At 34.7% G+C, this 15,272-nt stretch overlaps 3 protein-coding genes across 3 annotated transcripts; 1 reads left to right on the top strand and 2 right to left on the bottom strand.

The window, feature by feature from the left end:
• Positions 1-10: 10 nt before the first annotated feature.
• On the bottom strand, positions 11-2,264 carry LOC120214931. The gene is made up of 4 exons (XM_039212733.1): positions 1,939-2,264; positions 1,420-1,643; positions 380-487; positions 11-221 (listed from the first exon to the last, which is right to left on the bottom strand). Exons 1-4 carry the CDS (start codon positions 2,123-2,125, stop codon positions 99-101), a joined length of 642 nt encoding a protein of 213 aa, XP_039068664.1. The 5' UTR covers positions 2,126-2,264; the 3' UTR covers positions 11-98.
• Positions 2,265-7,366: 5,102 nt separating this feature from the next.
• LOC120214929 (inositol-tetrakisphosphate 1-kinase 2-like) lies at positions 7,367-10,856 on the top strand. The gene is given in 11 exon segments (XM_039212731.1): positions 7,367-7,827; positions 8,297-8,378; positions 8,545-8,577; positions 9,182-9,302; positions 9,386-9,473; positions 9,702-9,805; positions 9,808-9,825; positions 9,919-10,095; positions 10,200-10,255; positions 10,351-10,435; positions 10,542-10,856. Coding segments are annotated over 11 exon segments (984 nt in total). The 5' UTR covers positions 7,367-7,696; the 3' UTR covers positions 10,631-10,856.
• A 150-nt stretch (positions 10,857-11,006) lies between these two features.
• LOC120214928 lies at positions 11,007-15,072 on the bottom strand. The gene is made up of 4 exons (XM_039212730.1): positions 14,881-15,072; positions 13,502-14,199; positions 11,334-13,363; positions 11,007-11,245 (listed from the first exon to the last, which is right to left on the bottom strand). Exons 1-3 carry the CDS (start codon positions 15,059-15,061, stop codon positions 11,864-11,866), a joined length of 2,379 nt encoding a protein of 792 aa, XP_039068661.1. The 5' UTR covers positions 15,062-15,072; the 3' UTR covers positions 11,007-11,245; positions 11,334-11,863.
• Between the last annotated feature and the right edge of the window lie 200 nt (positions 15,073-15,272).

Below are 15,272 nucleotides of genomic sequence, written 5' to 3'. Positions count from 1 at the left end.
GCCATATATATGATTGAAGCCAAACTTTTGCTTACATATTTACAAATAAATAATTACAGGAGATGGAAGAAAATTTTCTTGTATGGTGGAACACTTGTTCAATTTATGTCGGGGGGAGTTTGGTATATCCTTTCATCTTCGAGAAGCGTATACGGATCTATGTATTGCGGCGGTGCAACAGGGGTTATACTTCCGTCGTGAATGAAAGATGATCCGAAATACTGCCCAAGGGGAAACCATCATTAGCATATAGCTTTTATCGAAAGCTGAGGTGATTGTTCAAGGTGATAAAGAAAAACATTTGCAAGGCAGGGAAGCTCCGTCTATAAGTGTACTTCTCCTAGAGTTCAAATCGAAGAGCGAACGAAAGGGAACTTACGAGGTAGAGAGCGGAAAAAAACACTATGGTTGCGAGAATAAAAGGCCAAAAGCTGAGGAAGAAAGTTCCCCCGAGTGTTAGCAACAGTTTAGCCCGCGGAATCAGCCCCTGAACAATGAACAATATGAACTTCAGTTCTCATCTCTCAAGTTCACGAGTTAGATGTATGGGTTAGCTCGGCCACGTTGGAAAATATGAAAAGTAACAAAAAATGAATGAACACATCAATTGTTCACAGTTAAGATACAGAAACAGAAATAAACACAATACATCTATTGATCACACCATGACGAAACAGTTAGTTTTATATGAACAAATTAATATCAAACGAAACAGAGATCGAGTCGGTGATATAACCGCTCAACTAAACAGAATGCTGTTAGATTAAGTTCATCGCATCATAAAGTACAAAGAGAGAATGTTTGTGTCAGTTCTTCAATGTTCAATAACATCACCAAAAAGGTATGAGCAGTTTCTCGTTTTCCTTCAAAATTCACGCCAGGAAACATATCCGAGGCAACACCCTAAATGTAGATCATTCAGATTATGAAGCTATCATTAAAATTCACACTGCACAAAATTTTGTAAAGTACAATCATCTATAACTAGCTAATGCAATGTCAAGTTTTCATTAGCAAGATAAAGCATATTAGCACACAAAAGAAAAGGCAACTAACAAAATCTTCGAAGAATGGTTGTGCTAAAGTTTTGCAGTCAACATAAGCAAGATAGTTATAAATATCAGGTAAAATAACGGCACGGGGATGCAAAAAAGTACGTTACGGGAAAGTTGGTTATCGAATTCCTTCAAAATTCACGCAAAGAAGCAACCCTGAGGTAACACCCTAAATCTAGCTTTTTCAGATTAGGAAACTAACATAACAATTCATACTGCATATTAAGGACTAAAGTACAACTATGTATATCTAGCTAATGCAATGATAAGTTTTCATAAGCAAGATGAACCGTATTAGCGCACACGAACCGTTTAAGAAAGATAGTGCTTAAGGTTTGAAATCAATAAAGCAAAATCAATCAACCTCAAGGCCTTCGCTGTTCAATTCCATCGAGCGCTCCCTTTGATTAGATAAGCTTTTGTCGAATTCAGTGGACACAGCATTTCTTTTCGAGACGCTTCCTCCTTCTTCCCCTACTTTCATCTCCTCATCCAATCTGGGTTTTTTGGTGTCCTCCAGCAATGAATTGGGTGTCATCCCCCTCCTCTTCAACTCCTTCATAAACAGTGACTCAGTCGGTTCTTCACCTGCTCAGAAACAAAGATAAAAAGGAATACCCAATTCATAAACCCTCATAGAGATTAATAAGCAGCCAATTAACCAGAATTTTCTAGCAAATTAAACAACCAAATGAGTAAGTCACTCTCATAGCAAACTCGAAAAGTACATATAAAGGATTCATCTATTCAGCGCTTTTGTACTTGTTTTTGAAGGACTTGTATTAGTTTAGTTTCAGAATCAATGAAATCAAAGTAAGATGAAAAAGATACGATTAAAATGGGTAAAAAAAAGTTAAGAACTTTGGAAATTGAAAGAACATACCATTACTTCTGTTGTCACCTTCTTCAGTGGCACAACAGATTCTAGATCTTTGGCTGTGGAGGGACCTGCGGCTTCTACATCTCTGAAACTTGAGAATTCTGTTCCTGGATTCAGATTTTCCAGGAAAATTTGACTGGGAAATTGAAATGGAAGAAAACACAGGGTTCGATATCTGTAGAGAAGCCATATATTTTATATTTTCTCCTTAATTTCTCTGCATTAAAGCTTTAAATAACTAACTATAATAGAAACATAACTTCTATTTGTCCAAGAAACTATAAATTTTAGATGATTTCTTTTAACTAACAGTTGAGTACAAGAATGGGAAAGAATTTTTATGTTTTGTTTTTGGATTTTTTTTGTAAATTATTGAGGAAGCAAAGTGAGTTTCAACTTTGCAAGTGGCGGCGAGGATGTGGTGGTCGTTTACTAGTGTATCCTTCAGAGCGTACGTTAAAATGAAAGGGCATTTTGTTACTATTCTACGCGGCAGAGAGGTGCGCGATGCCAGTTGGGCCTCGTGGGCGTAGCTATCATCTGACCCATTTCTTTTTCACCGTCTAGAAGATTATTAAATGGTAAAATATAATCCAAGTCACTCAATCATGTGTTTGGTTATAAACAGGTCATTTATTTTTTCTAAAAGTTATAAATAGGTCACATAATTAAAATATTATTACAAATAGATCACTTCATCGTTAAAATTGAAACGTTGGCATTCTATAATAACATTTTTAGTCTCTTTATATTCTATCAATTTTGTTTCAATTAAAATTCATTCAATAAACTTAATCTTTATATTTGAAAATTTCATCAATTTAATCTTTTTTATGATATAATCAAACCAAACGAGTCCATCAAATCAAAAAAATCAGTTGGATAATTACATTTGACCATAAAACAACAATAAGTTATCGTACCTAAAAAGTAACATAAAAGTAACATAACATATATGATTTTAGGAGAACAAAGACTAAAATGATCAATTTTTAAATATAGAAAATTTATTTATTGAATTGTTTTGAAATAGGACCAAATTGATAGATTGTATAAATTTTAAGAACTAAAATTATTTGTAACAATATTTTAATTGAGTAACTTGTTTATAATTTTTCTCTAAAAATTATAAATATAATAACCAATGACAGAATATGAGATTATAAAATACATTAACTAAGATTAATCAAATTAAAATATAACAATTAAATCTATAATTATATATACTATTTTAAGGAATAATAAATAATCTTCTTTTTTTCAATTTATCCATTTATGATTTCTGCCGGTAACTCTGGTATGGGCTTGTATTTTTATTTTGGGGGTAAACTTATACATAAGTCATTCAATTTCTAATAAGATTATAAGTAAACCATTTAAGTTTAAAAATTATATATGAGTCACTTAATTAATGAATTGTCACATACGTATCACTATGTCTTTAAAAATTTAGAAGGCTCCATTAAGGAAATGTTTTATTAATAATTTATTCATTGGATAAATTGCATTACAAATTATTTAATTATAAGTAAGAATATAAATGGGTCAGCCAATTATTAGTAATATACAAATAGGTCACTCGTTTTTTAGAAGTCATAAACGAATTACTCAATTAGTTGAAAAAGAAAATCGAAATATAAAACTCTGAGTTTCTTGAAGTTAGGGGCTCTATTCGATGACTTAGATGATAAAGAGGCTGTCGTTGGTGAGAGAAAGTACATATATTGAGACGAAGGACATTTGATGGTGGATGACATAGAATATGGTTCAAGAAGTTCAAAAGTTTTGAGATGATTTTATGGCTTTTGAAACAAATTCTTTAGAATCTAATTTGATGATTGAACTAGGAGATTAAGGTGAATCTTATCGTGAAATTTGAGGTTCATCAGGCACTATATACGATGATCGATGTCGATTAACATGGTCAAAATTTAATATTTTAATGAATAAAATATTCAATGTTAGAAAGTCACGTGATAATTAATGATCTTATGATATGTTTGTGACATTGATTAATTGAATGATTAGTTTATAACTTTTAAAAGTTAAATGACCTAGTTGTAATATTAAGTAATAAATAAGTGACATTTGATGTAATTTACCTTTTTATTTTTTATAGCTATCTAAATTATTGGTTCGCCGATAACGAAAATTCCAATAAAATGTCAACATTGTCCCCACGTTAAAAATATGGAGGAATGATTGGTTCCAACTTATTAGTGACTTAACAACAATATTAACGTGTACGCGAAGGATGGAGAATAATATTTTACCATTTAATAAAAGGCACATATATATATACAGACAAGTTTTATTAAATAATTATTTACTTTTACTTTTTAATTATATTAATCTTCAATGTTTTATTTAGAACTAAAATGATTTATGATTAGATGAAAAATATTAATTAATTAATTAATTATCAATACTTTTTATTGACATGATCAGACTTATATGTGTTAAAAATGCTGACATAATATATATCATATGCACATAAATCATGATGTGACACATTTTAGAGTGATGAAATGACATATGTTATGTTTATACGAGTGATGGTTTGACCTGTGTCACGTGTCTAGAGAGATGACATGTCACATCGTCACTATGGATACATAAATCATGTTAACGAAGAACATTGACTATTTAATCAATTAATAATTTTTATCCGATCAATGATCATTTTGTTGTGAAGTAAAATGTTAAGGGTCAAAGTGTTACAAACAAAGAATAATGACATAATTAATATTGAGCATTTAAAATATAAAATTTGAAACGGCGCGATGATGTTTTAGTTTTGGTGTTGACATGCGTTGATGTAGAAGTCAAAAAAATAATTTTTCATTCTATTTTTTTTATTAAGCTAATCAAGTGATTACAAAGTAATTTTTGCTCACTTTCAACCATTTGACAATGAACAACTCAACCACCTTTGTAGTTGTTGGTACTTGAACTCATGGTCTATAGGAACAACAATAATTCCTATAACCACTTAAGAAAATTGATTTGTGCGGTGGAATCAATATAAATCGAGTGAAAACGTGCAATGACGAATTATTATTTTTGGAGAGCCAGAACCCTCCTTTGTTCTTATAAAGATCAACGGGTCTTGAGATGTTGAAGTTCAACATCTCAAGACCATATAACAAAGAGGAGAATACATTAGAGGGTTCCAATTGATTGAGTGGGTTTGACTTATATACAATAAAGATGGTGAAGATGATTTTCATTTCGAAACCATCATTATCATATAAAGATCAATGAGTCTCGAGATGTTGAGCTTCAACATATATATACAGATAGAGATATGATTTATTGAGAAAAATAAAATTTTTATTTTTTAAGACTGTTGGATTAGTTGAAATGAAAGATTAAGATTAACATTAAAAAATGAGAATTTCACGGGAAAAATGATTATCTTCGATTTAGAAGTTTTAATTGCAATCATTAAATTCAATTATCCTTTTTTTTTGAACAATTTCTTCCTAAGGGGAGAGGGATGGGAATTTTGCTCCTAATGAGTATCGAAGCCACTACTTAAGGGAAAGAAGAGGCATTAACTGATAGTTTTTAACGAAATATTTTAGAGATTGTTGACAATTAATCCAATTATCTTAAATTACTGTAAAACTAAATAATTTTACACTGTGTAGATACACCCTAACTCTTATATATATATATTAATTAATTAATTAACAATAAAAAAATATATCAACTAAATTTGTGGTGAAATGATAAAAAAAAGTAAAATGTGAAAAATGTGCACTCCTTTGGTGAAACATCATGACTCGTAAAAAAACGTGTGGCCGCAAAAAAAATTAACTTATTTTAGGCACATGTATCATGAATGATTCTATCACTTATAATATATCCCATAATTATATTTATATATTTATTCATTTTTATATATTTTATATTTATTTAATAAGATTTAAATATAGTTGTCTTTTAAAAGTATATTATCACATTATTCCAAAAAAAGTATAGTATCACTTATTAATCCAAAGGAAATACAATGTGTGGAGAGTGTTTTGGAAGATAATTAATCTTAATTAATTGGCTGAAATAATAATTTAGAATGGATGGTTTTGGATAAGAGAATGCTATCCTCTGTTGCTTTTGTTTTATAGATTAAGACATAAAATATCGTTATTAGATACTGTCTGCCATCGCCCATTCATTTAATCATAATTAGGTTAACTAATGATTTAACTAGTTTTAATGGCACGTGATATTATCCATATTGTAATATAATAATTTAAAAACAAGGTAAAGAGTTTTATGTGGTCCTTCAAGTAAATAGGATGGTAGTTTTATATATTTTGATTTAATTTAATTGTATAGTCATTTTTATTTGGATTTCGATTAGATCTGATCGAGTTCTACGAATATTGAGGTCGAATTAAGTTCGGATTCAGGGTAAAAATGTTCAACCTGAGTTAATAGTATAATTGTGTCCTATATATTCAAGTCAATTTTCAATTGCTCAAAGAAAGTCTAAAAGTTCATATATATATATATATATATTATCTGCAGTGTATGTATAGATAAATCAGAGTTAATTTGAATTTCATTTAATTTGGCCAAACTCCACCACTAAGCATATTCTCTGCAAATATATATGAAAAGCATATTCCATAGTAAGTTATAAATGGCATAGAATTCTTGTGACACATGACATTCTTTTCTCACCCATTTTGGTCTTCCACAATACTATCCACTAACTTGTCATTGTCATTGTCATTGTCATAAGTCAAAGATTTCCCTTCACTTTTGCCTGCATTAACGGTGTAATTAACCATCGTTTCGATGTAATGACAAGATATATTCTTACTTTGAAGATCAACTCTCTCTCTCTATATATATAATATATGTAAGCAGTGGATATGATTCTGCAGTTGTTCTTTGTGCCTCCACTTTGAAAGAACTAATGCTTTCGAGTTGTTAACAGAAATTCCAAACCTAATACCCCACTTGAAAAGAGTTGATGGGAACAAAGGAATTGGTCAGAATCGATGATTTAAATTACGGTTGTGTTTATCGCGATTGTAATAATAATAAATGTTATTGTAGTTATCACGAATATAACAGTCGTGCAATAATGATTTTGGATGATACATTTATTATTATATAAAGATAATTATTTAAATCTCCTATCAGAGTGCATATGATAATAATAATTTTGATATCTAATGCTCATGGTATGTTCTTTTTTGTTAATGGAATAAGCGTAGAATATAATGTATTAAGAATATGGGAATAATTAGTGTTGATTATGATGATTACTTGAGCCAAACTGCAACATGGTTGAAATTTTCCCGCAAGTGATGGAGATGGTAAGGGTAAAATGGGAATATTATACTTTCCAAACCTTCATCTGCTGCTAACCTGTCCTCTTTCTATATATATAATCAACAAAAAGCAATGCTTGTGCATCAAATCCTAGTGCTAGAGTTTTGTTTATCTCAGTATTTTACACTCAAAGTTCTATTCTTTCCCCCAAAAACCCAATCTTTCCTTATCTTTGTTTCTGCAAAAAAAACTGAATATTTTTTTCAACAATCTAATACCCAAATTTGTTTCCTTGTGTTCTTGGTTCTGAAACTCCCATTTCAGAGAGACTTGTACATATTTAGTTGCAGAGAATTCTAAGGAGAAAGGGATTGTGTCATTTCTTGGAGAGCAATCCCCAGAGAAAGAGGTTGGCAAAGGGAAGAAGAACCCAGAAACCAAAAAAAAAGAAGAAGAAAAGAGAAAAGATATGAGGTTAAAGGGGGAACACTTTGATGCAGAAGGTGAGGAGGAAGAAGAGCAGAAGCTTGTTGTTGGGTATGCTTTGACATTGAAGAAGAAAAAGAGTTTCTTGCAACCAGAGTTTGAGCGCTTGGCATGGTATATTACTCATTACTCCAATTTCCACTTCACTTTCCATATATATATATATATATATATATATATGAATGTATGTATGTCTATTGAATTGATGACTTTGTTTTTATGCGTATAGATGTAGAAAATGGCTTTAACATGTCTGATTTGAGTTGCATGGTCCCCCTAGTATTGCATTTGGCTTTAGTTATCTCTGTAGTGTATCTATGTTATTGTATCCCTTTGTGTGAACATGTATGCATAATTTATAAATTGAGCTTTTCTTTTATCTTTGATACTTGAAAAACCAGGCCAAGATCAAACTAGTCCCAGATTTTCTTTGTTTCTTAGCTAGGAGTATACATGTCGAATGAGGTCGAGAGTCTCACATGGATGACCTTTATTCATTTAACTAGCAAGGAACTTACTGAATTGGTTATTTCTGCATTGACGTTCAAGAATGCTCATTAGAATATCTTTATGGTTGGTGCAGCAAAAAGGGGATATCGTTCGTCGCCATCGATGTGAACCGACCACTGTCGGATCAGGGTCCTTTTGACATTATTTTACACAAGGTTAGTGTAACTTCTGACTATTTATGAAACGGTTGAAGCAGTTTTATAGGTCTTCCTATCAGCAATGATTCTGGTTTTGTAGGCAGATTATAGGTTAATATTTTGAGTGTCTTTCGTTTATCTCAAACCTTGAGTAAATGACTGATGGCTTTTATGCTTCCTCCAGTTGTCGGGGAAGGAGTGGATCGATATTGTCGAGGTTTGTCCTTCCAAGATCATTCTCCATTCATTCATTTTGGATTAGACAAAGAATTGAATATGCAGTGATGCATTTCCTTGAGTTACAACTGTTGCTGTGAATTGATGCAACACATTCCTCGGAGATTAAATGTGGAAGCTGCCACGTTTTTGGTTCAACAACAAATCCCCTTAGCCTTAAAACCTTTTTTTTCCTGATAGTATGCATAATTCTTGCTCTCAACAATTGCTTCGTTTCTTGAAGTTTCGAAATCTTAAGAAGCTTTTGGGTGTTCATCCTTGATTTCTAGTGAGCACATTCATTTAGTTCATGTTGCTCGATGCACCGAGCTATTCAAACACAGCATTCTAATGATGATGCTGGTAGATATGTTTTACAAATATTATCCTTCACGACACTTGATGCATGTCTTAGAGCCGGCAATTTCATCTCTGTTTGGAGGAAATCGGTTAAATTTGATCTGACACTTTGACGGAGCCATTCATCTTCCTGTAGTTCCTTTGTTTGTCACATGAAACTGCTGAAAAACAGGAAAAGTTTTCGGATTTATGGCTTGCTGTAAAACATGGCCGAGTTTTTATGATATATATTTTTATTCTTGAAGGATTACCGACAAACACATCCAGAAGTAGCTGTTATTGATCCTCCAGATGCTATACAGCATGTATACAATCGCCACTCAATGCTCCAGAATGTGGTTGATTTAAACTTGTCAGACTTCTATGGTAATTGCGGTATTACTGCATCGAACTATAGCACTTGTAGGAAACATGGTTGCTTGGTAATCATGGCTGTTTTGTTGTTGTAGGGAGAGTTTGTGTTCCGAGACAAATGGTTATCATGAAAGATCCACTATCCATCCCCGATGAAGTTGCTAAAGCTGGCTTTAAGTTACCTTAGGTATCTTCTGTTTTCTATTTTTTGGTTTTGGTGGTTAGCCTCTGTATCTGGTTTTAATGTTCAGACACCATTTCCCCTTAAATAATATGAAATCGGCTTGCAACCGCCACGTTGTTAGATAAGAACAGCTGTATATTCATGGATACTAATGAACTTAACACATGAACTACAGGGGGAATTATTTCTAATTGTTTGTTCTGTCTATACATGTTTTATTTCATCCTTTCAGTTGCTAAACCGCTACTAGTGGATGGAAGTGCCAAGTCCCACGAGCTGTTTCTTTTGTATGATTGGTCCTCTCTGTCTAAACTCGAGCCTCCATTGGTTCTACAGAGTTTGTGAACCATGGTACATTGTCACAGTGGATTCGTGAACCTCACTGTTATCTCTTTAGCCTTATTTTTACTAGTTATTCGAATATAATATGTTGTCTCATCACAGGCGGTATTCTTTTTAAAATTTACATAGTTGGGGATGCCATTAAGGTCGTAAGGCGGTTTTCTCTTCCCAACGTCACCAAATGTCAGCTTGCAAAAGTTCCTGGTATTTTTCCTTTTCCGCGGGTTTCATCGGCTGCTGCTTCTGCTGATGATGCAGATTTGGACCCTCACATTGCTGGTATGTGACTATTATACGATAAGCATGTATACATGTTCCGTATATGGAACTCGAATTCAAATTTCCTTCATACCTTGTATAATTATTCTTCATTTTTGTTGCAGAACTTCCTCCTCTGCCATTGCTGGAGAGACTTTCAAAGGAGCTCCGTCACCGGCTGGCAAGTTATTTACTTCATGATATCAAGCTAGGCAGAGGAGTTGTATGATTTTAATCAGTGCATGTAGTTAATTATACATTTTTGTACTTTCACAGGGTCTTCGATTGTTCAATATAGATATGATCCGGGAGCATGGGACAAGAGACATCTTTTATGTAATCGACATTAACTACTTCCCTGGTCAGTAGATGGAGATGGAGGACATTTTTGCAACTTTTGGCTGGTTTTGCGACCGTTAATGTGATGCATTGAGTTTAATCACTTTTCTTTTCATGTGCTCTTTCAGGGTACGGCAAAATACCAGATTATGAGGCCATTTTTACGGATTTTCTGCTGACTTTCATGAAGAGCAAGTACAGGAAGCTCGTGAATTAGTTGATAACTAGTTTCGAAACAAACATTTATCATACAAGAAGTACCGACTCAAAGTGTGGCTCGGAGTATGGATGAACTGACAAAAACTGAAAATAGTTTTTAACCTCCATAGTTACTGACTGGTACGATTGTCCTTTGCTCAAGTCACTAATGTGTATGTATGGGTGCTTTTAGTTGCCATTAAATTTTGATATAAAGCAAATTACAGGCTGCTGAATCAGTTCTCTTAGTTCTTTTCATCATAAATGATTGGATTACAGGCTTCTTGTTATGGATTATACAATCCAAGTACTATATATATTTCTTTAAGAAAGTGCTGATACGAGCTCGTTTTAATAGTTTCGATACGTTAAGTTGATGTCTCGATGACTGTTGGTGAAAGCCTAATTTGGTTTTGATTAAAGAAGAATGAGATTTGTTCACAGTACGATTAACCTCTAATCTAATCTATGTCAGCATCTAATGACAGTGGAGCAGTCACACTAGAATTGCAAAGCAGTGCAACTGTTACAAACATAAGATATAATTTTTCAATCATCATCATGGAGATGTAACCTGGTTTCGGATTCTGCTTGAACGTCGAACCGGAGTAACTATCTCGTCATCTCTTCCACCCTTCAAAACAAAAAATATATCCAGAAAGTGTAAGAAACCGAAACTTATTTTTGAACAAGAATAACAAAGATAGCTATGATGTACTTACGTGCTTGCTAGGTTTCTTCTCGTACGTGGTAAAACTGCCGTAGGAAGGTGAACCCATAGAGTAATCTGATGAAGCAAGAGATTCTCTCCTGTAGGTCTTCCTAGTTTTCCTTTCTTGGCTCTGATATTGATTTGATTCCTTGCCTCCCTTGTTGCTGTAAGATGACGAGGTCCTCTCAGAGCTACTCATTTCCGATCGGCATGGCTCGTTTGATTCCTTGAGTCTGTTACTGTAATATGATGAGGTCTTTGCATAGCTACTCATCATTTCTGATGGGCATGATTCATCAGCCATATCTACTTCTGTCTGCCAATTCCTGGAGGATACCTTTTCGAGGATTGTATCCTTGGAGTCAACCAAAACCGGTCTGTATTCGGATTTCTGACACAGAACAGAAGCATTTGGCATGGAGGGCTTTCCTCTCTTTGTGTAGATGAAAGCTGAAGTTACTAATAGACACAACACAAGTAAAGCAAAACCCATCACATTATTTGAGAGAAATTGTTCTTCCTGTCCATTAATTGTAATATCTACAGCTCCAGAACTTTGAGAATCGTCGGTGTTATCTTCAGTTTGAGATCCTCAGACTTCACTTCTTCGGGGAAAAACGCTTCAACGATGTTCAAGCCACCCTCAGGGTCACCAGTTTTGGGTTTATCATGTTGAATTTCAGTAGCCTGCCCATTAATTGTAATATCTACATCTCCAGAACTTTGAGAGTCATCGATGGAATCTTCAGTTTTGAGATCCTCAGACTTCACTTCTTCGGGGAACAACGTTTCAACGATGTTCAAGCCACCCTCGGGGTCATCAGTTTCAGGTTTATCATGTTGAATTTCAGTAGCCTGCGGTGTGATTACGCGTTGCTGGTTTTCATTCTCAACATTGCTCTGATGTTCCGCTTCCATCTGACCAGCAAATTCAGCTTCTTTGCTTTCTTCTACCTCTAAATGATCCGATTCAATAATTTCAGACCCAACCCCTTGTTGCACTGCATCAGGTTGTTCCGTAACTAGTTTTGGGGTTTCAGAAGCTTCACTCTCGTCTTCTTGTTCATTATCATCTTCATCTACTACCTCATATGCTTCAATCTCTTGATAGTGCTTGTCATCAAGTAGTTCGGTTCCAGCATCTCTCTCCCATATCGGCTCCAATGAACTGGAGTCAAACATTAGTTGCCCCTCAACTATATGATCCTCCATCAACTGGCTCAAATTAGCATACTGAATGGTACCCAGTTTGTGCACTTTTCTTGAACCGGAATCGATGTCTGAAACATAAGACAAAAAGCTAGCTGACCAGTGCTGTAGATTCTGAGTGAAACGACCGAAGTTGGCTTTCGCAAATTCTGAAACTTCTTGCGGGACCTGATAGTTGCTTATTTCTTCTATTCCACGAGTAAAGGCTGGATAATTAACCACTAGAACTGAAAAGCAAGCAAAACCCAGAAACAGAAGCAAAGTAATGAACTTTGGTTCGGTGGGAAAACGTGGCTTAGACTTTCTTTTAGCCTTCAAACTCGGGTTTGGATCAGATACATGAAGCTCCTCCTCGTCTTCTTCTTCTTCCATTGTTTCTCCTGAAGAAATATCCTCCGAATCACTTCGTGAACCTTCGGTCGGTGTTTCTGCAGTAGCATCAGTGTCTGAATAGCTTTCAGATGCAAAGAGTTCATCGAACTGCATGCTTTCTCTTTCCCGATAAAGCTCGATTCGAGGATTCGGTCTATAATGAAGAAACTGAGGCCTCGGAGAAAGGTAGTTGGTTTTAGGGTCATAAGGAACCATCAATGGTTCCAGACCACATGGGGCTGAAACAGGAGAAGAAGGTGAGATTGGATCTCTAGGACTAATCTTGAAGGTCGGATCCACTTTAACTGAATCCTTTTCTTCTGTAACGGTCTCTGGTACCGAATCAGAATCATTCTCAGTCTCCTTATAATCAAAATCTTCGTCGCTTTTCAAAGGTTCCTTGTTTTCATGGTGACTAATTTGTGAATCATGAGTCAAGTTTGGTAGAGTTGAATTGTTGAAAGCAAATGTCACTTTCTGGTTCAAACTAATCTCTGGGGTTGATTCAGTGCTTTCAACATCGGAGAACAAAACCATCTTCTGGTTGGAAAAAATCTCCGATTTTGACTCGGTATCTTCTCTAATGACACTTTTAACATCAGAGAATGAGACCTTCTGGTTCAAACTAATCTCTGGGGTTGATTCAGTGCCTTCAATGATTATGCTTTCAACATCAGAGAACGAAACCTTCTTCTGGTTCCGACCAATCTCCGGCTTTGACTCGGTATCTTCTGTAACGACACTTTTAACATCAGAGAATGAGACCTTCTGGTTCAAACTAATCTCTGGGGTTGATTCAGTGCCTTCAATGATTATGCTTTCAACATCAGAGAACGAAACCTTCTTCTGGTTCGGACCAATCTCCGGTTTCGGCTTGGTGTCTTCCATAATGGCACTTTTAACATCAGAGAATGAGACCTGGTTCAAACTAATATCTGGGGTTGATTCAGGGCTTTCAATGATTATGCTTTCAACATCAGAGAACGAATCCTTCTTCTGGTTCGGACCAATCTCCGGTTTTGACTCATTATCTTCCATGGCTATGATTTTTACATTGGAGAATGAAAAAGAAGATCGAACTGGCTCATTTCTCTCGACTAAAATTTGCTTTCTTGGTGATGTGTTGATCTTAGAAGCAGCAGAGATCGTTGGCGACATGAAATTCTTCTTACCCTTGGAAAGAGCAGGTGATTTGATGCTCGTCGGTTTCAGATTCGAGTCTCGAGCGTTCTCCTTGCCATGATCAGGCAAAGAAGCTGCACTTTCTCGGCTAGTGGAATGTCTTCGAGGAAAATCTGGAAGTAAAACAAACAAAGCATCAGTATGTCAGAACCATAACTAGCACTGTTTGTTTTCCAGGAAAATCTCCATTGCAACTTCTCCAACAATGATTCTTGCTAACTTCCTACTAGAACTCAATTAAATTTGAATCAGCTATCATGGTTCAAACTTCAAAATGTGTATTTTCCAAACATGCAGGGGCCCTTTGGTTAGATGGGAAAACTGCAAATCTCAATCCCTCAAAATCAAAATTTAAAATTTTAAGCCCCTGTAACTCTCGTTAAAATGGAAAATTGTAATTTTAGCCCCTTTTAAAAATTAACAACTCAAGGCAAGTCTTTTCAACACCTTGGTTAAACGGAAAAATAACATATCTAGCCCCTTTCAAAATCAATCTAAGCTCTTTTAACAAAAAGTTTTTAGCTTTGGCTCTACAATTTTATAATTTTATTTCGGTTCCCAACACAAATTTCTTTTAACCTACTGATTCTCGTACCTGACGATTAATACTTCTAACAAAAATTCATGGCCAAAATTGAATTCCTTCAAAACCCAAACCACATAAACAACCAAATAATGCACCGATTCCCCTTTATTTCGTACCCAAAATGTTTAGAGCCCTAGAAAACGCAGATGAATACTTTTCTAAATAAAACCCAAGAAAGAAAGCAAGAAACCAGAAAAGAAAACGGAACCTGAAGGACTATTAGCCGGAGTGCTCGGGTTAAATGCTCTGCGATTCGTGATGACGGACGGCTTCGCAAAAGGGTTTCCACTGAAACTCCTTCTCGTAGGATCGTTGAGTTCAGATTTTTTCAGATGAGAGTTCATTTTACACGATGACGGAGAAGAAGAAATCTTGGCCGGTGATGCCATTGTGAAAGTGAATGAGGTTTTGGGGGGTTTTACAATGAAAAACAATATAACGGCTAGTTTGTATATTTAAAAGAAAAGACTGGGATTTCGACCGTTTGCTTAGGATAAAAGGGTAATCATTGAGGATAGAGTCGTTGAACTTGACTTTGTATTTAAATATAAGGCTAAACTATAAGTTTAGTACCCTCAACTATCACTTTTATTCTGTTTT

This window comes from Hibiscus syriacus, unplaced genomic scaffold (assembly GCF_006381635.1).
Source record: "Hibiscus syriacus cultivar Baekdansim isolate YM2019G1 unplaced genomic scaffold, ASM638163v2 tig00110109_pilon, whole genome shotgun sequence".
NCBI classification, from domain to species: Eukaryota; Viridiplantae; Streptophyta; class Magnoliopsida; order Malvales; family Malvaceae; genus Hibiscus; species Hibiscus syriacus.
This window is presented reverse-complemented; position numbering and strand designations above follow the sequence as displayed.